This window comes from Lycorma delicatula, chromosome 8 (assembly GCF_047948215.1).
Source record: "Lycorma delicatula isolate Av1 chromosome 8, ASM4794821v1, whole genome shotgun sequence".
Taxonomy (NCBI): domain Eukaryota; kingdom Metazoa; phylum Arthropoda; class Insecta; order Hemiptera; family Fulgoridae; genus Lycorma; species Lycorma delicatula.
This window is the reverse complement of record NC_134462.1, coordinates 82,767,157-82,793,760: the sequence shown is the minus strand read 5'-3', so window position 1 is coordinate 82,793,760 and position 26,604 is coordinate 82,767,157. Positions and strand designations below refer to the sequence as shown.

General features: G+C 24.7%; 1 protein-coding gene across 1 annotated transcript in view; it reads right to left on the bottom strand.

Annotated features, from left to right (window-relative positions):
• The window catches only part of mirr (iroquois-class homeodomain protein mirror), a 227,285-nt gene extending 207,524 nt beyond the window's left edge, over positions 1–19,761 (bottom strand). Inside the window, exon 1 of the mRNA XM_075372815.1 lies at positions 19,100–19,761. Within this exon, the coding sequence (XP_075228930.1) occupies positions 19,100–19,138 (39 nt within the window). The 5' untranslated portion in view covers positions 19,139–19,761. The remainder of the gene's footprint in view (positions 1–19,099) is intronic.
• Between the last annotated feature and the right edge of the window lie 6,843 nt (positions 19,762–26,604).

Below are 26,604 nucleotides of genomic sequence, written 5' to 3'. Positions count from 1 at the left end.
ACCTTCTTTAAATTTTGTAATTTTTGATAATAATACTATGGTGTGTCCAAACAGTAAGATTGAAATATTCCTATACTTTCAATGGATGTGTAAAAACCCCGATAAAGGAAAAATACCATTGTTATACCAGGGGTCTAAATACCTTTATTTAGTCTTAATCTTTCAAGAGAAATGCGAAACATATTTTCAACACTGCTGGATTTATGTTTTCACCACTGTAATTTCAATGGCGGTTAGTGTATAGGCACTGTGGAACTGCAGCAACCGCTATTGCCACTTGATATTATCTATACCATTTAATATGAGTCCTTATTTCTTTAATTCTTTGTTTATACTTGTACAATATGTAATCCTTAAGCATAATGTCAGTAGTCATCCCCCAGTTTAGGAAAAAGATACAAAAATCTTTGTACGGAACTGTGCGCTTCACAGTTCCAGTGGTGTGGTGTTTGGCTGTTGTGCGCATGTGCACATAGGAAGCTGCATACGACGGAGAGAGATCACTGTCGCTCTTGCAGTGCCGACCCTGGTATGCTGGCGGAAGGTAGTTTTTTTGCTCCACGTGTGTATGGAACGTTCCTTGTTCGTCCCCTTTTCTAGTTTATTCGGTGGAAAAAATATAAAAAAAGTTTAGTTCTTTTTTCAGCAGTGATCAGAAGATGGCGGAAAGCAAGGATTTTTTGACTGCCAAATCTGATTAGTAAAACTAATCATACATTTGTTTCTGTGTACATAGAAATTTAAATTAAGAACCGTTGGGCTATAGTGTTTTAAGCAGAAATTTTATTTTGTTATTATGGGCTATAGTGTTTTAAGCAGAAATTTTATTTTGTTATTATCTAATAATACTAAAAATTGTTATCTGTATTGATTTTTTATTATTTATTCGGTTAAACCGAAAACGGTTTTTAAGCACATAAAACCGTGTACTATTCTTAAATGTAATAGTGTAGAATTAGATTATTATCCTGCTTCCAGCTATTCTATTTGATTCATTTTTTCGGTTCTTTTATTTTACAGAAAACTTTAACCATGGTCTTGAAAAGGCCCAGAAAAAGATTTTCTGGCCCAGAATCCCCACTAATTTTAGCTACGAGCTGCCACTGGTTGTTATTACTTTTCTATAATTGTGAATCATGTGTTCATCCAATAGAAGTAAAGCGGGGATGGTATCATGTGTTTTAAATCAAACAGTAGATTAACCTTTAAAACTAAAATTCTGAGCTATTTTTAATGAAATTTTTTATAATTTATTTTAATTATATAACTAATCAACAATTATATGAGCGTTAATAATTCTTATTTGGTTTTAGGCGTAATATAATTACGAAATTTTACGATAAATGACTCAACCATATACTCCATTGCAAAAAAAAATTTTCTTTAGAAATGTATACCTAAGGGAAAAAAAAATACCTGATAAAAAGTTTTTAAAATTATTGGTTTTTCAGATGATTTCAATTTAGTTTTAATTATATCATAATCGAAAATTAACACTAAACAACTTATAATATTTAAAATAAACTGAGTAAATTATTGTTCAAAAATTATTAATTAAAAATATAATTATTATCTAATTATTAAACAAGACATATATGGTTTTAAATATTGTTAATGTTATGATTTATTTTCTAAACTGAAACTTTGACCGATAACGTAGTATGTTATTGTAATTATAATCTTTATTTGGAATTTTTTTTTTTCTGTAAACGAAAAAGTGTTTGCTCCGTGTATGATAATTATTTAATTTGTAATAAAATTCTTGTTCAGTTGTTTTATAAAAAGGTCTATAAATATGATTTATGATTTAGATTATATTTCGTTAATAATATTTTATTAAATTCATTAGGTTTTTTTAAAAAAGTTCAACTGTTTTATAACCTATTTATATTGATATATTATCAGTTTTTTTTAATTAATATTTTTACGATAAAACTTAAAATTTAATATAGTTGAATTATTTTTATAAATATATTATAGTGTTCTGAAATTTTCAAGAATTTTTCCGTTTGTTTTTTTTCTATAAATCAAGCGATGATGAGTTCTAATTGAGATCATCAGACCATATGAAAAGAATTAAAAAATTCTGTAATAGACAATTCTTTTATAGGAATGACAGTTTTAAAAATAACTTAAATTAAATATCTTCTTTTTTTATTCTACTATTCCTATGTGCTAAGTTAAAATAAAGATTATAAAAAAATTAAGATTGAAGAATAGGACAAATTGACAGTAAATTTATGCATTAGTTTTCTTTACAGCGTAAGCAGAATATTGCTTAGAGCAGGAACGTTAGATTCAAAACATGAATTTAGATATCGATCAGACCAGGTGGAAAAGGTTCCCGCATGACTCAATTAACATACTAAAAGCCGAAACCCTTACCAAAAAAAAAAAAAAAATTACCAAAAACATTTTGACATATCCAGGTGGATCTAGTAAAATGGCCCACTCTCTATCTATTTAAACGTGTCGTAGTCCCATCTTGAAGTTGTAACTAGTTAAATATTGAATTTATCGAAAAATATTACAAATATACGTTGTAGAAAGGAGAATTTTACATTAAAAAACTTCTAGTAACATTTACATAATATCTTAAATAAACGTGAGAATGATTTGTTACTTATATCAAAAACAAAAACAAACTGGTTTTTTATCTTAAACAATTAAAATTTTTGAAAAATAATAATATCAAAAGGTTAAAAATCAATAAGTACACATTTCTGGATAACTTTAGAAAGTTTAATATAAAAATCTGTTTTTATTAACTTTTACAAATATTTATTTTTATTGGTATTTTCACTGTTTGGTGCGCACTGACGCATTTTAGAAATATTGCGCTCACAAAATTCAGAAATTAAAATTTACGTAAAACTGATATTACAGTCTAAACGTAAATATTTTTCTCTAAAATTTGCTATCGTTTAATATTTCATTTCGTAAAATTTTAGTAAGTTATGATTGGTTTTTTTTGTACTTAGTGAAAGTACCAAAATATTTTTTTTGAAATATGATTTTAAAATTACTACTGTTTGAAAAACAACAATATATTTTTATACGAAATTTATTGCATTCACACATATATAATCTCCTTAAGAATATATTCACATATTTTTTCAATTTTTGGAATTTAGTTTTTGTTTGCATGTATTTAAAAAAATTTTAAATACTTCGACCTGAAACATTATGGTATAATATGTTTGTTATTCCTAAATGTATCAAATTCTTTTAAATTTACCAAAAGTTATTCCTTTAGTATCATTTATCGATGACATTTTGATTTCTTGCATTGTCTATAGTAGATCAAAAAGTATTTGTTTTTCGCGCACGCGTGTTTGAATCGGTGCCGCCGGGTACCTCATATCTCTCCGCATTGGCAGTATTAAGCTAGCATTACTGTTTTTTGCGCTTGCTCGTTTATTTTTGATATGATCTTAACTTGTCCGTACACTTTTTTTTGTAGAATTTTCCGCTATACATTTTTAATAAGGATAATCTTTTCTGTAAAACCAGTATTTAACGATATACAGCCAAAATAGTGAAAAAAAATTAGGGTTCTTAAATTTCATTTTGTTTATAAATAAATGTCGGTATAAATGTCGGTAAGGCTCTTGACTTTTACCATTTTAATTGAAGCATGCTTAGGAACGTTTTGGCCTGAACGACATATATACGTTTATGTTTTGAATTTAATGCTCCTTCTCTAGCTCAGAATGAAAAAAAACTATACTTGTTTATTTACTTATAAAATATTATTTTAAATATATTAACAAAAACGTTATATTATATTTAGCGTTTTATCTTGAATTAATCTTAGCTTTCCGCAGTGGGTTTTAACAAACATATTTAGTTTAATTGAGTATAGTAACATAAAGCTGTGTCCGAACATAAAATAAAAAAGGGAAGATACCATAAAAGATAAAGGTATCTCATTATGTTTTTTTAACGCGTTCTAATACAGAACGTTTGCTTCATTTTAATAAAATGTTCATTTTTTCCGGCAGATTCATATTTTTATCAGTTTTTTAAATTTTAACTTTGCTAAAAACGTATAAAAGTTTTCTTCTTCCTCATTAAGAAATGTTAATCTTTAATCAGTTTTATTTGCATTACAGTAATCAAACAACGTATATTCAACAGTTTCAGTGAATAAATATAAATAAATATTTATGTATTATTAATATAAAACCGTTTTCTATCTTTAAGGTCTTGGGTCGTACATTATTTCTTCATATTTATATATATATATATATAAAATAAATGGTTTTACAATAGACGATAATCCAAGAGTCCCAAAATTTAAATACCTCGGTGAAATCATACCTCCTAACGTTTTAGAAAACGATGCAATAAGAGAAAGAGTGAAGAAAATGAATCTCGCCTTTGAGTTAACAAGAAACATCTACACTAAAAAATCACTATCTTACAAAACTAAACTAAAACACTACGTCATTTTAGTCGAAGACGTCTATATTTTCAGCCGAATGCCTCCAAACATTTTCATATAAAGAAATTTCTAAAGTGGAAAAAAGAATCCTAAGGAACCATTTATGACACAAAATTTAAAAACGATATCCACAAACTTAAAAGAGGAAACGAAATTTTCAGAAACATAGATAAGATCTACAACACATTAAGAAAAAGAAGGTTACAATTTATTTTACGGCCACTTGTACAGAATGGATCCTCAAAGCGAATCCTACAAAACGTATCTTTGATAAATGCAGCAAAAAACTGCTGCATTACTGTTCCCGGAAGTCGATAAAGACATTAAAATATTAAACACAAATGAAAACACACTACAAGACCGAGTAAATTAAAAATATTATAAAAAATGGTGGATCCCCAGAGAAAACCAAAAGATTAGGCGTAAAATGGATTGAAGAAAGAAAACGAGAATAAAGTAGCAGAATGAGAGAATACTGGAAGAACAAAAAAAATTATTTTGTTTGACTATGGGTGCATGGTATCTAGAGGCCTAATCGAAAAATAAAGGTATTTCGTAATTCGAATTAAAAATAAAAATATTTCAGTTACGCTTAATCATTTGATTTAATAAATTTTTACACTTTTTCGCTTAGGTTGTTATTCATTTCATTTACTTTACTAAATAAAGTTAATAAATTTCTTACCTTGTTTATAATTGGAAATTGTATAAAGAGTTGATGGCTATTGTACTATACAATCGAATTGATTATCATGTAAACAGATTTTTGGCTTTATTTAATCTAACAAAAGCACTGTACAAAAATATACGACATAAATAATTAATAAAAAAATAACTTGTGTAATAATATTTTGCTTAAAATTCCTGATTTTTTTTTTAAATTTTAATTGATTTGTTTCTAATATTCTGCTTCAATTATGCTATTATTAAGGCAGTAACTAACTAAAAACAAAAAACACAAACAAATTTTAACTTAAAAATTGTAAATATTACTTTTATTTATTACATTTAAATGTAAACTAATATTTTTGTTATTAGGTTACTATTGTCTATTAATAACCATAATTATATGATTATTATTTTTTAACAAAAAAATTAATGTTTAATGATTATGTTTCCTCTGCATTCAGTTTTTTTTTTTTAAATAATGTAATATATCGCGGCTGAAATATTGTTTTAACTAAATTTGGAAACAGATATCTATAAATTCATTGAACTGTATTAATAATATTAGTAAAAAATTACAAAAATAGTATCAAATTTATGTAGATAAATAAATTATATCGTGTGGCCTAGAATTTAAAAAATTATGTCTATGATAAAAAAACATTTCCCCAAAATTATCTCATAATTTTATATTTTATTATTAGTTAAATATTTTAATTTAAAATAATTAATAATATTTTCATTCAATTACGTTTCACTCACAGTTAGTAGTTTTTATCTACTATAGTTTTTTTTTTGTTAGCTTTCTGGATTTTATACAATTATACTGTGAAATGATAGTTTATATTGATTTAAGATTTACAAAAGGTTATATCTAAAAGTATTTGCTATTTATCGTCAAAGATTTCAACCTTCGATAACTTAAGAAGGAATTAGCGTTTCGGCCTTTCATCCGGTGGTCTCGGGTTCGAATCCCGGTCAGGCAAGTCATTTTCACTCAAGCTACACAAATCATTTATCTCATCATCTGTAGTAATATCTAACAGTGGTCCCGGAGGTTAAACAAAAAAAAAATATTATGAACTTAAGAAGGATAGACTGAAAACTACCAAACAAGATTTTAATGATTTTGAACTAGGTTTTCTTCAGAAAATAAAAGTATTAATATCGTTTTGGAATAATCTAAATGAATTTTTGTTAGCATAAAATTAGTTTAGTATCTTTTTAATGAATTAAAAATAATTTACAGTGAATTATATTATAAGAAAATAATGCAACATGTTGTTATTTACGTAAAAAAATATTTTATTAAAAATAATTACTGCGATAAAGTTTAGAATATTAACAACCAAAATTTTATTTTATTTTAATGGAGTTTTTGATTAAAGATTAAGTTAGAATTAAAACCAAGTACTTATTTTGCTAAATATTTATTAAAATAAAATCGTTAAGAACTGTATACAAAAAAAAATAAAAAAATATTGTTGAATAAATAAAACCAAATAAATATAAATAAAATACAGATAAAATGGGTACTAAGAAAAACTCCATCATACTAAATTGCCTGGGATTTGCAGATGACCTCGCCCTTTTAGGAAATAATATTCAAGAAGCCAAAAGACAAATCATGAGCCTTCAAAACCTAGCACAAAAGATAGGGCTTCATATCTCTTTCGAAAAAAACTGAACTAATGGCCATAGATCCTCTGGTAATAGAGCACATTACGGTAAACAATTAGAAAATTAAAATAGTAAAACAATTTAAATATCTAGGGGAAATAATAACTTATAATTTAAATGAAAAAGTGACATGGCAAAACAGGACAAATAAAATGATTAAATCCCAAAAATTAACTTGGTCAACATATAACAAAAAATGCCTTTCGACTGTTTTAAAAACATTATAAAGACTGTAGTTCAGCCAGAAGTCACCTACGGAAGCGAGACCCTTTTCAAAATCACTCAGAAAAACCGAATTGATAAAATTCTGAAAATAGAGAGGAGAATTGTCAGAACGTGTATCAATAAAAAACACCAAAAAGAAAGCCAATGGTGGATTGTGCCAAATGCGGTGATGTATCGAGAAATAGAGCCTGTTACTGATACTATGCGGAAAAAAAGAATCTCTTTCTTTGGTCATCTCATAAGGACACCGGAAACAAGACTGTCAAGAAAAATCATTGAAAAGCTCTGGTTCCAAAAGCTAGAAGTAGTAGAAGTAGAAGTAGGATGGATCACAGAAATTAGAGACGATATGCAAGAATTGGGAATTTCCCTGACTGACTACAGAATAAAACTGGAAAAATTAATTACAAAGCTAAAAGACAAAAACATTAGATTTAAACAAAAGACCGACAAACAACAAAATACAACGAAGAGGGTGTTTACAGATGAAGAAAAGAAAGCAAGATCTGAACGGATGAAGAAATACTGGGCAGCTCGGAAGAGTAAAATAACACGCTTTTCTCAGAAAAGATCTAACTAAAATTGACTTAAGTGATCCCATGTTGGCCGTAAAAGCATAATAATAATAATAATAATAAAATACACATAAATAAATTCTGGCCTGTACTTAACGAAGTTTTAAAAAAATATGTATTTTGCAAAAAGTCAAGATTAAACCAAGTTTAACGAATAAAAATAACACATAATTCTATATTAAAAATAATAAAACTGATTGAATTTTGATGTAAGAACATTTTTCAGAAAAGAAATCTTAGTTATCTTATTTCTCATTTCTTTTGTATTGAAGTGGTAATGGTAGTTTAATAAACGAAATCTGTGACTAATTTCGGTTTTAGATTTGTATTTTTATAAATGCTTATTATGCGTTTTACTCTTTAAAATTTAATTTTAATAAGAGGTGGTAAATAAATAAATAAATAAATATATATAAATAATAAATGATAAATTCTCGGTTGGATGTTAAAGTTACAAGAACACAAAATATTCAAATCCAAATAAGTCTCTACGGAAATAATAGAAATAAGTATATATGCAGATAAGATATTTAGATTATAAATATTCCATATTATAATTTTTCGTGGAAGAACAACCATTTTACAATATTATGATATTATAACAAACTAAAACAAAATACAAAACAGCAAGTGTTATTGTTTTGTATTTATTTTTTATTTTTTGTATTTTATTTTAAATTATATCATAATATTGTAAAAAGGTTGGTTTTAACTGAAGAATTGTGTATGGAATATTTGTAGCCTGAATATTTTATCTGCATATTTATATTTATTTCTATTATTTGCATAGTGACTTATTTAAATCTTAATATTTTGTGTTCTAGTTACATATATAAATTGTTTGAATGAATTATTTAAAATTTATAGTATCAACCTCCATCTGTGGCTGAGAAAGTAGCGTTTCTCCTTTTCTTGTGGAGGTCCTGAGTTCGAATCCCGGTCAGGCTTGGCATCTTTTCATACGGTATGAATTTCCAATGGGTTAATTTCCAATGGGTTAGCTACTGATGTCCGCTCTTTCATAAAAAAAAAAGTTATTTTAATATTTTAGCCTGGGGATATTAGTGGATTTTTTTTTTAATTTTCGTAACTTCTTAGAAAAGGTTTCCTTTCCTTTATTCTTTTCTAATCTATTTTAATACTTTTATGTACGCATTTGTAGCATACTGCTTAATTTTTTGTATTTATTTTAGGTTTTTTTTTAATAGTAATTCTTTATTAAATTCTTTATCCTATCTAATTCTTTACTGTTATTAAAACTTACATGAAAAATTAAGCTACTACATAATTTTAATTAAATCAGCTGACTTATTTGATAGAGTTAAATGAATATTTAATGAAATATTCAACAAAAAATTTCATAATTAATTGAAATACATTTAAAAATGTCTGCAATTTGAAAATGATTCAGCTTTGAATGTAACAATTGTAATATAATTTTATAAATAAAATATAACTGTGATAAATTATTTTAATTAACTATTTTTTAAGAATGTAAATAATAATTCATTTCGTATATCTTTTTTTTATTTTAAAAAAAGGTAAAGCAAAGCTATTATGTTTTAACAATTATGTTAATATTTCATATTATTTTTATCAATTTTTAAGTTAATCAAATAAAAAACGAAATAACAAAGAAAAACAAATTTAACACGTAAATATACGTTGTAAAAATATTATCAGTATAATATAATTTTATATAGACCATGTTTTTTAGATAATGTCGCTTCTATATACCATGTATTTATTATTTTACTACTCGTACATACAACCGAATTAAGTTATTTAACATGCTCTTATTTTTTTTTTTTAAACAAAAGAAAAATACGACAAAAAACCACCACACATTATGAATAAATTTTCTTTATATTAATCGCAAGAGAATAACGAAGGGTAAATAAGTTAAATAAACAAATGTTACAAAGAAACAGACTTACCGGACAATCTAAAGTAATGTGCGTGACTTAAGGTGGCAAACTGCAGTATATAAGATTAGATTTTTTAACTAGCTGTGTGCTATCTACAACTTTTTAAAAGTGTTACTTACAATATTATGTTTATTCACGGTAACTATGTAATAGTATCATATAACCATTATTTTACCCTCCTATTTTAAATTCCTTTTTTTTGTATATTATTTTATGTTTGTAATATTAAGGACAAAAAAATTAATAATAACAAAACAATGATGTTGATATTATATAAATTATACATTAATAATTAAAATTTATATTTCATATATATAAATATAAATTTCCAGTAAGATTACAAAATGAAATAATCGACGAAGAATCAAATAAATAAAATAAAAATAAACCAAACCGAATGATTCTGTGTTTCTTGAGTACTAACTTCGTCAATTAATTAATCTAAAAGGAAACCACAAGTCAAATTCCAAAAAAATGTTGCTTTATTTCTTGTTGTCCTTCAATGTTTTATTTAAAATACATCCTTTGGAAAAAAAATAATAAAAGAATGCTTCCCTCTAGATATGAAGGAAGGAATCCTGTATTGAAATTTCAGATATATTTGTGAATATTATGTAAAATTTTATTTAATTACTCTTGAACGTTTTCAATAGTTAAAAAAAAAATTAGCGAGTAACTCTGATCGAAATAAAAAAAAGCGTTTGAGAGCTATTTCTTTTTTAACTTTTTTTTATAAAGTTCATTCTGAACCTGTAAATTAGGAAAAAAATTTCACCAAATTAGTGTAAATCTTTACAGATTTACCCTTTTAGTTCTGTGTGCTTTTCTATTTTGTTAAATGTATCTTTAAAAAAATGATAAAAATAGTTTTTTTCAATAAAAGAAAGGGATCCTTTAGAAAATATATCAACTGAAGTTGTCGCGATTTTAACTAAAATTTCAGTTGCGTAAATAACTAGTTTATTTTGCAAGTTTCGTTAAAATAATTTTTTTCTCTTTTTGTGTAATCCCATTTTGGTGTAAAAAAAAACAAAAATCGAATTAATAGTTTTTACTTCAATTATGTATAAAGTATTTAGATAGCAATATAGTTCGGCCCTACAAAAAAATTCGTCACTCGCCAAGTATGAAAAAAAGTGAAAGAAAAAAATTTTTACTTTTTTTTTATCTACAGAACAGATTGATTGGTTTTAATAACAATTTCAAAAAATATTTACTCTGTCTTTCAAGTTTTACTCATGTGAAATTCCGGAACAATCTACAACTTGTCAGAACTCTAAATTTCAATATACAAAATTTATTCTGTAAAATAGTTTTCTTGAAAATCTATTTCACAGTAGATCAAGAAGGTATTGTGGATTACATTTATATCTTTTTCAGTGTAATCTGAGAAAGTTTTTCATCTCACATAATACTTTGAAAAGTTTCATCATTAAAAAAAAAATACGACTTCTATTAATCTGTAAAAAAATAATTTTTATGTTTTGTTGAACAAATTACAAAAAATAAGTTTTTTGTACCATAAAAACTTTGGAATTAAAAGACGTCCATTAAAATTTTTGATGAGAAAAGTTACGTAATTTTGATAAATGAATTACCAAAATAAATTAAAATTTTAAATACCAACTAAATATATTAATACTCAAAAAATAAATTGTCAATTCAAGACATAATACTTATTCATTAATGAATTATCTGTATAAATTTATACCTTTTTTCGAAGTTTTATAAATACAACTACAACTACAAAAGTATGATTTACATCAGCTCTTTGGTTCGTGAATTTAAATTAACATCATTTCCAACAAAATACAGATAATGATTTATATATAAAAATAGCATTAAAATTTGAATATTGCTGCCTAACAGAGACTTTAGTAGATAATACTGTCGCCATACATTTCATATAAAAATTTAATTTTTTTCCTTGTCAAAAATTGTAACGCCATTATTTTATAATAAAAAATCATACTGATTAAATAATTATTTGTAGTCTAATATATTTATTTTTAATTAAAAATATATTTAATAAATTTACGTAATATTAAATTAAAAAAAAAAAATTATCGTCAGGTTTACAAGGAAGCTGATAAAAATAAAAATAACAATTTATAATAGTCAAATGAAAGTTTAATTTTTTTTTAAAAACAAATATTATGTACATAAAAAAGTACTTCGATGTATTTTATGTATAAATGAATAATTTAATTTTTTCGAAATTTTAATTAATTTTTTGAAATGTTTATTTTTAGTCAAAAATTATTCATTTATTATTAACTTTAAAATTTAGGATTAATTTGAACAACCTTAAAGTTATTATTACTTTTTTCTTCAATTAAATATAAGATTTTGATATTTTTATATAAAATAAAAATTATAAATTTTTATAATTTTTTGTTAGGATAACAGATATATTATTTACGTTTTTGTTACTTATATCTAAAACTTATTGCCTTTAGAATTTAAAATAAAACATTAGAAACTATGAACACTATACATCTGATTGATGGAGAGTTATAAAATTTTTTTAAGACTATTTACCAATATATCATAAAGATATGCGGGTTAAAATATTAAAGTAATATCATAAGATGCAATATATTGAAATAAACAACACAGCAGTGTGAATTCCATCAAAAATCTATTGAGAGTATTTTTATTTAGACAAATTTTTATATTTTCTGAAATAGGATGTTTAAGAAATTTATATAATAAGCTACGCCGTTTTTTCTTAAGATTAGAGATTTTTAGTTTTGTATAAGCAAATTGTAGCGTTCAGAAAGATAAGAAGTGTCATTATGTGTAAAGATTATCTTTTTTATTTTCTAACCACAGGGTAAAATCATCGGTAATATTAAAATAAACTGCATGCTTAAAATAAAATTATTTTGTAATTTACTAGAAAAAAGGCGGGAGTACGGCCCGCCGCAAAAAAACTATTATAGTTTTTGTTTCATTACACGTAATTTTGTTAAATTTTTTGCCAATTGTAACTAAACAACGTCATGAATGTAGCTTACTAACAACAACAAAAAAACCTTTACAACGAAAAGTTTCAAAATCAGTTAATATTTTTAGCTATTTCTTGAGTTGTGATTTTTTAACACAGCTCTAACCCCCAATGTTTTCATTTTTTATACCCAAAACAAAAATATAATTTTAGATAAATATTTATAAGCATGAAGTATACAGTTTCAGTAATCTTTAAAAAAAATTGCAAAGGCAATGAAAAGATAATAAAAAAAATTTCAATATATTTCCTTTATTTTTTTTCAACAGAAAAAAATAAATTTTCCAAAATAATAAAACATATTTTTTTAATATTATTCATTCGATTTATTTGAATCATTCAGTTCAAACCCAGCTCACACAGAGATAGAGTCACAGTTCACAGTTCATTAAAGTTTATACTTCAATTCAAATTAAAAATGTGCGCACATATAGCAAACAAGCCAACACACCGTGTTTCTTTTTTATATAAGAATACATATTGTAGAATTTTGAATATTATAGAAATACTTCAATATATTTTATAAGTATTCTTAGCCTATGTTAAAATTGTTTTTATGTTTTTGAAATGAGGCTTTATATCTCAATAGATGAATTATATATATGGAGTGATTTCAATGTAATGAGCTTTGACTTATTTTTATAAATTTTAATATTTTATAAAATAACCGTATTATTATTAATATTACTTCAGATGATGCAATGTACACTACGAAATTGCTTCATTAAAAAAATAAAACTGAAAAGGCAGCATTTTAAATGTATATTTCTGATTTATTTCGTGTACGTGCAATACAGGCTATAAATATTTATACAACTTATAATTAATTATATGAATTTTTCATCAGTGTATGTTACTAAAATAAAAAAATAATCTGTTATATATTTCTCTTGCAAAGATTTACAGAGGTTTTGGCAATGTGTATTTAATATTTTTTTTTAGTTTAACAAACTGAATACTAACTAAAAAATATAATAATTTTGCTAAAATTAATTCCTTTACTAGTTATTATATTTTTAATGTTCTTTTTGAGTATTTTTTGTAAACATCTTTGCTTTTTCAGAATGATTTTTTTTTTATATAATAATTTAATTGAAATTTTTAATTAGCAGAGTTGATAAATATTTGTTATCTCAAATTTGTTGAAAATATAATTTTATTATATAAATGTTTTATAAAAAAAAGAAAAAAATAATGCATATATATATACCTTAAATAATAAACTTTTTAAATTTTTGTTCTTTTAATCAAATCAAGAAGCAAAATCATTTTAGAGTAAAAGAATCAAAATATTCTGGTTAAAGAAGTCAAAATTATTAAATGTAATCCATAGTGGTCGGAACGAAAATAAAAAAATAAAATCAGTTCTGAAGAAGCAGAGATCTCTGCGGAAGCGCTCAACAAAAACTATAAAAAAAGTAACAAGCGAATAATCTTTTAAGTTAATTTTACATATATAAAAAAATTATGTTGGTTACTTGTTTGAAAAAAAATTGTCCCATGATTAACCAAAGTTTATATAATATCTAAAATAAATTTAACCAGTTTTTATTTTAAATACAGTTTTCTCTTTTTATAAGAAATATATATGCCAACGCACAGTTTTATTTATTGTTAATATAGGAGGCCATAAATATTGTTTTTTATTTTATGACATTACTTATTTCTTTTTTTATTTATTTTTTTTATCTAACAACCTAACTTATATAAAAAAGCAACTTATTTTTAAAATGTTTGACGTTTATTATGCCGAATAATATGAATCGATACGAAAAAATTGTTCTTTTGTATTCTTTCATAAAAGGTGTTCAAAATTGTTCTATTGTTCTTTTTTTTCTTTAACTTTCTTTTTTTTTTTAAAGAAAAGTTGTTCGAAATTATTTCACCCAGATATTAATGGTTGATTTTTTATTATCAAAATATTTCATCGACTTTGTTTTTCTATTAAAACATATTTGTCAAATATTTTTATTTAATTTGTATATACATATCTAAATTAAGATTTGTTCTTTTCTTTTTTTTTTTTACTTAATTTATCTATTTCTTTTTTTTTTCTCTAATAATATTTTGGTAGTTGAATAAGAAAAAAAAATTAACCGATTGATTTTGTTAATTTTGTACAAAGAAAAAAATACCGACTGTAATTACAAAGAATTGCCGCCGTCTTATAAATATATATGTTTTAACAAAGAATAGCGCCCTTAATCTTATATAACCTTATTCTTATTAGTCTCGGGCTAATTATAATCAGAATATAATTAAAATTCATTTAATAAAATTTTCAATAATTTTAAAATTAAAATAGTCTAATTATTAGCTAGTCGGCGTCTGTCTATTAAAATACTGTCAAAATTCTGCCGCCTCTCTGTCGCCAATGTCATACGTAATTGCAATATATTGATAATTACATACGTAAAATAAATTCAAAAAAAAATTATAATTATTGTAAAATCATTTGTCTTGCTCTGTTTACTTTATTTTTTAATTATATTATTGTTTAATTATTTTAATTTGTTTTATTAATTAGGCCTAACATTTTTTTCTGTTTTAGATTTTATAAAAAGTTTTTATAAAAGTTACTTTATATAATAGCTTTATTATATTTTACATATTTATTTCATTATAATTATTAAATAAATAAATAGGTCATATAAATTTATATAAAACATAATAAAAATATATAATTTTCAAGAAATATAGAATTAATGTTTTGTTAATCATTCTGTATAGATAAAGTATATATATACTTTAAGTTTAAGTTATAACTTCTGTTCGTATATTATTCTAGAAGTTTCTAGCAGTCATTTTTTTCTTGATATAGTAACTAAAATAACTTTTTTTATTAAATTCAAAAAACCAAATAGATGTTTAGTATTTTATTAAATTAGGCTATTTAACAGTAAATAATTAACATTCTTACGTCTTATTTTATTTTCAAGCCTTTATCCTCTATTCAATGAATGCTAATTGTCATTTAACTAATTTAATGAAAGCATAATAATTTTTAATTATTCTATTATTCTATTAAATAATTACCCTATTAAATGATTGTAGTCAAAAATAATAATAAAGTAAAAAACTATTTTGGATTAACCAATAATTTTATCTTCAATCTCATCTAATTATTTTTCCAACAGATTAAATGTTACTAAATATCTGTTAAAGAAGTGACCACTATATATATACATGTTTTGTGTATCAGGTACTGATTAGTTATACATAAATACAATAAGTTTTTTAAAAATATTTTTATATCATTATGAAACTTAAGTTATTTTTAGTATTTAATTTCACGTTTTTTTTTTCAAATAGAATATAAATAATCATTCCAATATATTTTTTAGTAAGTGTGTCATTCTAAATAACTCAAATTATTCTGTTACAGAATTAACTTACAAGTGATTTTTTTATTTTATTTATAATTCTGATCAACATGCACACATAAAAAACATAGCTTATAATATCCCATTTTATAATTATACATATATTATTTTAAATAAATGTTCAGCCGTATATACGTAAATGGATTTTTAAGGGAAAAATTTATTACATATCTTTATAAAATGCGGGTCATAAATATTAGTCTTAAATAAGAAATATAGATTTTAAAAATAAATTTTAGATATTATTTATTGTAATACCAATTTATAGTTCTTCAAATTGGGGCAATACATAAATTTTTGGTTTAATTTTTATTAATTTATTATTGCAGTTTGCTATAATCGAAATTTTATTTGAATATCATATTTTATTAAATCTTTTTATTAAAAAAAACTTGTACTAGTGTAATCAGATCAGGTTAGCTTTTAATTTTCGATTTACTTCATTAAAATTAATTATAGTTTTATTTTTCATTACTTAATGTGTCGTTTCTATTCAGATCTCTTTAATTAATTTTATACAGCAATAAAAGTTTTATATAGGTATAAAATATTCAACCAATTAAATTTTTTTATTGTGCTAATAATGTGTAAAATATATATTATAGTTCATTATAGGCCTACTGAATTTGTGTAATGATCAGAATTATCTAATATAAGAAAAAAATAAAAAAAATAATATATATATAAATGTAAATTAATTTTAATCTACGAGTGTTAAAAAAAAAAAAAAAAAAAAATATGAATAAAAATGAAAAATCTCTAAATATTTTTACTTTTAAAGTTTAACGTTTAAAGATTTACATTTTAAAGGTAACGTAAAAGTATAAAATTAATTAGTTATTCCTACGGAAATCTAGTTTTTATATTTTTCAATTAAAATTGATTTAATAATATAAACAACCAAATGTAAAGAATTTCTACATAACTTTATGTTGTACTTATTTCACAATATACGCGTAGATAAAATATTCTAAAAAAATTTAATTATTCAAAAATGCTTTTCTCTACTTATTAAATAATGCTCTCTAACTCAAAAAAAAAGTAATTATTGATTTAAAAAACAAAACAAAACATGGAAACGTTATTTCTCCAAGTTCCTTACGTGTCATTTATTATGTCAGTAACATATTTGCATACGTCCATTGATCTAAATTCCTATATATGATGTTAAATTGAGACAGCGTTTTGTTAATAGAAGTTATATTTAGAAAATCACGGATGTTTCTGTTTTAGATATACGTCATATCCCATTAAAATATTGTCATAATTATATGCGGACCTACTTTGGTAAATAATTTTATATATATATAACCGATAGTTAAATTTTGTTTTAATATAACCTGTTTCCTTCTTCTCTTTTTTTCGCATAATAGTTTCATAAGTATTTTAAATCGACAATTTTAATTCTAAATCATAATAATATTATAAAATATATTATAAATAAAACTGACCGTTAAATAAAAATATTATGGAACAGATCTCTATCAACAAGTTAAGTTGTGAAGTTAAGTTCTTTGGTAAACTTATTAGCTGATACGAACCTATATGTTTATTGATTGAACTTTTGATGATATTACTGGGTTATGTACTTAATTTAAAATTATGCTATAATTGAAATAATAATGATGATTTTTTTTTTTAGCATGTATCCCATAACTTTAAAATCTTTTGTTGTGTTACTAAGAATAACCTTTAAAAAATTATTTTCGGAATTTTTACAGCCTTATTTATTTTTATTTTTTTGTGTCGTCAACTTATTATTTTTAATAAAATATTTATCATTTTATTTATTTTTTAGCTTATATCTGATTGGTTATATTTTGAATTATATAATTATATGTATAATAGAGGTAATCCTTAAATTAAATTTATATAGTCTTTGTATCATTAATTAAATTAACTTATTCCGAAAGGTTTTCCTTAAATAACTGAATAATTTATTTACTAAACGTGTTTGGCCTAGTTACCTATGATTGTGATTACTTAAAATAGCATTTTATGATTGATATCTCAATAATTTAAAAGTAAAAAATAATGAATTATATAATTGTTTGAACAAATGAAAAAACGTGTAAATTTTTAAGCTTTTAATTAATTTATTGAAAAAAGAAATATATTATCTTATAACTTTTTATTGAAGTTTAAAAAAAGTTTAATTGAAAATTATTTAGTATTTAAGTATTAGTTATTTACACTTAAATATGGTAATTTTTAAAAATATTTTATTGTATTATAAGAGAATAAAACGTACGATTTATATACTTCTAAATATTTCTAATTTTTTATCTGTTTATATCATTTTTTTATTAATTTTACCAGCTGTTTATTTCAGGAAAATAATTTATACTCTATTCTTTATATTGGCCTATTAAATCAAACTATATTTGTCTCTGTATAACTGAAGAAGTACTGAGAAATATTTAAAAGTTTTATACAAAAAAAATATACTATAAAGTATGGACTTTACAAAAGGAATGGAAACAAAACATTCAATTTTTGAGGTTAGGCTTTAACTTTAAATACCAATAGTACATTAAACATGACAAGTATTTATATTTTATCTCATATTTATATTAAGTATTGCGTCTTAAATTATTTGTTTTACATCTGACAAAATAATAATAATAAAAAAATAAAAAATGTAATAAAATATTTTCTGTGTATTTTTTTTTTTAATGTTATTCAAGTTACTGTTTAAAAAGATTACTGCTTTATAAGATAAATGTATTATAATTAGCTGAATGTAATCGAATATATCCAACCTTAATTTTTTTTAGGCGAAAGAAATTATGAACACAGTTTTTACAATCCTGTCAGAAAATAAATAAACTTAACATAAAAATTCAATTTTTAATGATCTTTCTTCTTTTTTTAAAAATTATTTTGGATTTATTAAATACAATTAACAAAACTGTATAATTATAAAAAAATTGTACACCTTGTTATAATAAAGAAGTGAAATAGATTATAACAAGGATATATAATAATAATCCGGTTAAATAATAATAGACTTAAAACTGTCTGTAAGTACTTTGTTTAACTTAAGTTACATTACTTAGCTACTCAGTTTGGTAGTTAAGTCCCCACGGGATGTTTTGTAACGTAATGGAAACGGCTACTACAAACTATTATGTACGCTACTCACTAGTTTAGTCGCTAAGTTAATTAATTAGTTAATTATGTACCTGGCTAGTCGGCGAGCCTCTAAATGTAAACGTGGACATGGCAGGTATCGCCACCCCCTAATAACTCACCGATTTAACACTGATAATATTATTACTAAAACCATTATCGTTATTAATTATAATCACTGATACTTTCATAAACTTTTTTTCGTTACGAATCGTTTCATGTAACTATTAAATCTTCATATTTTCTTCTTTTCGTAGTAATAAGCGAACGGAATATAAGAAGTAGGTTCAACGTCCCAGTCGATCACCGACGGTTGTTCATCGACGGTGGTTTAGACACGTGACAGAAGCGCCCCCACCTGCATGTCCGCACACCCACGCAATCACTGGCACACGACGACGAGCGAGATTTTTTCGCGGTGCGATGTGATAGCCGCCCGACCCGGCGGCGGTAACGTAGTGGGGTAGGAGGGATAACACTCGGTGATAACACCGCCGAAAAAACGATATTTTTCGGGTAGGAGGAGAACCGAGCCGGGTTGTTAGTGTGAGTCGGTGTTGTCCTCAGTTTGTAGATCCCCTCCACCAGGTCAGATCGTTACGCCCGCCCCACTCCCACCACGCGGTGAGTCCCCCTTTCTTCTTGTCGTTGCGGTTTTAACCCGAACCTCTGCCGGACACGCATGTCACCGCGTCTTGCTGGTACTAGCGACCGCGCCGAGTTCTAAGCCGTTACAAAACGCGACTATAAACACGAGGACACCGGCGGTCGGACTCTCCGCTTCACCCATCGCCCCACTCGACGTTCTACTCCCTACCACGTCTCTCAAAAATTCTCCTCTAAACGGTGGCGCGTACTACTACTCCCTTTTTTCCGATTCTCTTCCCCTCATTCCCTCCCTTTTTTCAACGCGGGGAGCGGCGGCTGATAGGTTATGCGATCGTATCTCGCCCCGCCTACTCTGACGGCGCTCCAATCGTGTCAGGGCGTCCCGCGCGGCGGCTGCATCACGTCTCAGATGGATCTTCTTGCGGCAATATGTCCACACCGTGTTACATCCCTCCGCCTGTGATGTGTACTCGACTGTGAGCTTTGACCTCCGGCTATTGATCTACCGCTACACCTCTCGCCTATCCCTGGTCGTTCTATCTCGTTCTATCGCGCTTAATTATAATTGCCGACATCCTTTTTACAAATATCCACACCGCCTCGCTCTACCGCACACAAACACACCTACTTGCACACACTCGTACCTTCTCCTTCAATACCCGTCTTCACCTCTTTCTTCTATCTTATTTACTATCTTTATCGCACTCGTTCGTTGCGACTCGGAAAGTTTTCTTACTTAAGGCCTAGTTCCTTTTATTACACGTACTTCTTACAACTATTATTAACAACCCTTTACATTATATATTCTTTATTACTGTTAAGTGAAACGTTTAACTACAGTACCTTCAACATTGTCAAACTAAATGCAATTATTCTCATAATCACTGTTAATTTAAATTGTTTTTTTTGTTTTTAAATTTGTTCTTTTTTTTAAATATGATTTTACTTTGAATATTTTAAATTAGTAAATAAACAAAACCAAAAATTTTGGATTTAATTACATTAAGATTCACACAATAAAATGCGTATGATACTTTATTTAAATTTGAATGTCTTAATACTTTTAACAGAACTAAATACTTTTTTTTATAGTTCTAGTTTAAGGAAAAAACGTAAATAAAAAAAGCTACATGTAATTTTTTCAAACTTTAGCTTATATTTGGGTTTTACTCTGTATTTTTTTTTGTTTTGTTTTTTAAGAGAAATAGAAGATTATGATTTTTACCAATCTAACATGTAAAACTAAAAAAAAATCATTTAATTACATTATTTTTTAATAAAATATTAATACTAAATAATTTTTATATTAAATTAATGGTATATAAATTTTTTGGGTCGTTGAAATATTTAAGTAATTATATTTTATACCGTAAAAATTTCTGAGTATTAATATTTCTAATCAATTTTGAGTATAGTTTAAAAAGAAACTCAATTTTTCTTATACTTTTTAAAATATGAATTTAAAATATATCGCAAGTTAGAAATAGTCTAATCGATTTACAACTCAACTAGACCTGTAATAATTATTCATCGTTAAGTCATCCAAGTATAAAATCTGTATTATTTATTTATTTATAAAGGCATCGTGATTATTTAGATCTAATTAGAGCCTACTTTAAGTCTTATTTATTTTATAAGTAACAACATATTAAGATTATTTCATGAATTAATATAAAATGTTACTAAATTGGTACATTTAGGCTTATATATATTTAATTTTTTTGTAAAAATATTATTAAAAAGATCTAAAACAAAATTTCAGAAGATGAAAAATGTTTACGGTAGACTAAATTAGAATTCAGTTTGTAATAAATAAAAATAAAAAAAATTTTTTTTTTTCTTTAAATAACTAATTTTGTCTACATAATCGTGACATTTGGCGTACATTTGATTTAAATATTAGTTTCTATTATGGTTTTTATGATTTAAAGTATTTGAAAAAAGTTCGTTATAAATGCCAAGAAAATAATAATCTTCAGTGTAGTTGTACGTGCCCGATAAATCTAAATATTAGGTCAGTCGATAAGATTTATTTTAAAATCGTTTTATAATGTTTTCTATTATTTGAAATTTATAGAATAAATTCTATAAATAGAATATAAATATTTATTAAATTAATTATATTTTTCAAAGATCTATATAATATAAAATTCATGAAAGAAAATATTCATATCTTTTTTTTATCAGTATTAAAACAGGTACTACATATTGTTAGTGTTGGAACGGTTTTATATATATATATATTTTATGTTTTATTGCATGTAAAATATCCAGATATTAGGCTATTATGATTAAAAATAAGGTATTATTGACTACTTGTTAATTTTTTTAAATCAAGAAAATTAATAATCTATGTAGATGATTAATCAAAAATTAAATTAAATCAAGTTTAGCGTAGTACAAAAAAAAACAAACAAAAAAACTTTTTTTCTTATAATTATTGTTAGTTTACATTGCTTTTTTTTTAAATTTGTTGTTTTTTAATTGTAAATTTGTTCAGAATATATCTAAGTTACAAAATATAAACGTATTACTTAAGTTTATTTTTAAAATATTTAAAATTCATTCTTACTATCAGTTTAATTAATTTTATCCGAATACTTTAGATGAAGAGGAATGATAAATTTCAATAAAAGGTTTGTCTGTTAATCTTTTTGTAACTGTAGAATGATTTCATCTATTTTTATGAAATATATATTAAACGATTTGTTGTTTAAATGAATAATATTTAGTTTAAATTAAAAATTTAATCTTTGAAAATTCTTTAGCTAAATAATTTAAAATTAACGATAAAAAGATATAAAAAAAATTTAACAATTTTATATTCTAATGATTTCGAAATATATAATTTTTTATGAATTATATTAACTATCAATTCTTAATTGTCCCATACCTGTCCCTAGGTACGTGCCAATTTTGATAAAAAATAAACACATTTTTTTTTTTATAGTCATCGGTCGTTTAACTAAAAGTTAATCTTTATTCCCTTTTATTCAATGATATTCGTTTAATATTTACTAAATCCTAACATTCTTGAATGTTTTATATATATATATTCCACTTTTTATCTTTAGGTTTACCTTCTAGACATCTTTAATATTATAAAATTAACTAAAAGTATAAGTTTTAATGTACGATTTACAAATCTAGTAAATTTCCTTGCAAGATATTGTCTCAAATTTTTCTCCTTGAAATGAAGAGATTTCCATCATCCTCTTGTCATATTACATTTAAAAAGCCTGTATTATTTTCTTCTTTTTTGTTTTATTATAACAAAACATTTTGCTCCCGCAGAAATATTTTCAAAAATTTATTTTTAATTCTTAGATAAAATATCTCCTTCCATGAGATAATTTGTTTTTCTTGTATACCTTACTGCATGAACACTAAAATACTATTACACTTAATTATGTTACATAATAAGTAAACTGCTTTTCCTTTTTTTATTGTTTAATTCTTAATTATTTTCTTTTATTTTAAGTTTCATTAATTTTTTCAATAACGGAACATTTTTGAAAATTTTATAAACATAATTTAATACTTGTTAATGTTTTTATTCTGCTGTCGTTATCTCGCTAGAAAATCCCGTTATCGTTTAATTTTATATTTTTAATAGAACTTTTAGAAGTTTAAAATGAATATTGAGTTATCTTTTAACCGATTTTTTTTCTAATTCATTTTCCAACATTTTGTAAATACATTTATATTTTTAATATCCTACGCCGTACCATTTAAAATAATATTTCTTATTAAACAATTTTCAACGTGTGAATTGTCGTTGAACTAGTTTAAAAAGTTGTGAGTAATATTTAATAGTGTTTATTATAATAAAGTATAAAATTATAGAATGATTCTAACGTGTTTATAATTTTTTTTTTTTTGTAAGTCGTATTAACAATTAAAGTCATTAGTGAAACGTAACTGTACCGGTAAATGTGTAGTCTTGAATAAACTTAGGCTGATCAGTCCTGAGGTGTGTGGTTAATCTAAACCCAACCACCAAAGAACATCGGTGTATCTAGTATACAAATCCGTGTAAAAGCAACTAACTACCTTTATTAGGATTTGAATCGGAGAACTGTCGACTTCGAAATCAGCTGATTTACGACGACGAATTTATCACTAGACCAACCTTTTAATTATTAATTATAATTATCAAATAATATCGTGTAAAATTTGAATTATGTTTATTACGTCAAAAATTATTTATATATATAAAATCCTATGTTAAATTCACTGCAACGGTCTAGATTTATCTTTGCAACGATTATTTAGATGAATAAAAAGAAAATATTTTTAATTTTTGTTTTTTATTTTTATTTTATAGTAGCATCAACAATTAAAAATCATTAGCGACTCATCAATATGTGTGTGAGTGGACCGGTGTAAACGTGTAGTCTTGAACAGTCTCAGGCCGACCGTTCCTGTGACGAGTGATTACTTCAAAACCCAATCACCAAAGAACACCGGTATCAACGATCTAGTATTCAAATCCGTATAAAAGCAACTACATTTATTAGAATGTGATCCTTAGAACTCTCGATTCGAAATAAGCTGTTTTACGGTGACAAGTTCTACCACTATACCAACCCGGTGGGTTAATTTTTTTAATTTTAATTGTACGGCTTAAAAGTTTTAATAATTTAATGGTTATAACATAGTAAGATAACTTATAAATAAATAGGTTTTATCTTTTTAATATTACGGGAAATAGAAATGAATAATTTATTTATCATATAATACAACTATTTTATTTTTTTTTGACTACATCCTCAATTTTAATTATCTGATTAATCTTTTTCATTCCCTTAACGTTTTTATCTCTTTCAATTATATAATATCTAAAAAATTAATTTGGATGCCTAATGTATATATATATATATATATATATACGGCCCACCAACCCGGTTCTTTTTTTAACACTATTCTACCACAAACAACTCTATTTTCTAATTAATCTTAAAAACCTCTTCATTACATACTATCAGGTCTTTTAATTTTTTAAATTCTTCTGAAATATAATTTTTAAAAGTCCCTATTTATCTTTGTTTTTCAACCTTCCTACCATTCAATGTTTTACTATTAAATAGTAAGCCATACTACTACGAATTACGTTATTTAAAAAATAATAATTTCCTTATCAAAATCCATTTTTTGATATCGAATGTAAGATTTTCTTTTTTTTACTGAACCTCTTAACATATCTTCCATATTATATTACTGTTATTATTTTTTTTTAAATTTTAATAAGAAGATTATTTTATTTAAATTACAGTATTTGTTCTTCTAACTTATTACTTAATTAATCAGCTCTTTTACTATTACTATTATTTAAAAATTAATTTCTCTCCTAATAATAAATCTACCTTTCTTTACTATTTTCTTGCTTGGATTATTTACTGATTTTTATTTTCAGTTAAAAGAATTAAATCATTAAGTTTTTATTATTTTTATCTCATTGGATTTTTTATTGTCAAAGTTTTGCTTTATTTCATTCATTTCTTTTGTTCAGATATATAGTATAGAAGTTAAAAAATTATACGACATTCTTCAACACTTCTTTCTTATTAGAAATTCTTGTATTTTAAGATTTCATTAATATTTTCTTAAAAAAGCAACTTAATTCATTATAATAGGTACCTCATTGTAAATTAATTCATTTTTTCTCTATTAGAAACTCATTTTTTTTTTAAGAAAAAGAAGAAAATATAAAAAACTAGGCGAACAATTTCATTGAAATTTAGATATGCTGTACTATTGTATTTGAAGTTGTTCAAGTGAAAATTTTATGAAGATTGGTTGAGTCCTTCTTAAGTTACGTTAATTTTTAAGGTCGAAAAAAATGTGAGATTGTGTTGACTGCGTAGTTTTATATTTTTCATGCGTGCTTACGCAGAGAGTCACAGGTGTTAATTTGTTACTTTTACTAATTTTCTTTTTTTACCGTTATTAATTCTACAATAAGATAAATAAAAATCGTACTCGTATTTATATTTGCGTACGTACAATTAATCTAATAGTCAAATATTAATGATAAATTATTATGATTAATTTTTTTTTATAATTATAACGACACAACTTTACAATCTGTTCTGAAAGATAATTGAACAAAAAATAAATATTATTTATATTTGAACTAACATTAAGTAATCACAGACCCAGCGGCTTGTGGCTTGACGATAACAACGAAATGAAAGAAATAAAACAAAAGAGCACTCGTACAGCCAACCATAAAGTAACCTAATTTAAACGATAAGGCTAACCAAGAATATTGTTCCTTAGCAATCCTAAAAATTCAGTGATCGTGTTATCCAATAAATTGACCGTCAAATAATTCGCGTACCGATCCAAACGATTTTCATACTGTAGAGTGACGAGAGAGATTTCCTGCTGAACAGTTCACAATTTAAAATCGTTACATATGATGCTAATGCTTATGTACCAAGATATATTTAGCAGTTTTTGCAATGTTTTTGTCTGGTAGCGTTCAACTATGTTAATACTGGAGTTGTATGCTGTACTCCACAATTCAAGTCCGAAATGATTAAAATAAGAAATAAATTATCAAATGTAATAACAGAAAAAAGAAAGATTCCACATGATTATTATTGTTTTATTTACATATAGAAGTTGCAAACTTTTATTCTTTCATGAAAAATAATTGGAAAAATAATAAATTTTTTTGTCTCAAGTATGAAAAATGGGCAAAAGTTTTTTTAAATGTGATATCTTTGCCGATAATTTTGAAGATTTATGATAACTGTAAAAAAGGTTGGTTATTCCTAAATCACTTTTCGGTTAATCTATAACAACTTATTTATTTATTTTTTATGAAAGATCAGGCATCAACAGCTACAGTAATTATCCCGGTGAAATTGGTAGCGTATGAAGAAATCCCATCTCCACTGGGATTCGAAGCCGGGACCTCCGCACGAAATGCTGAGACGCT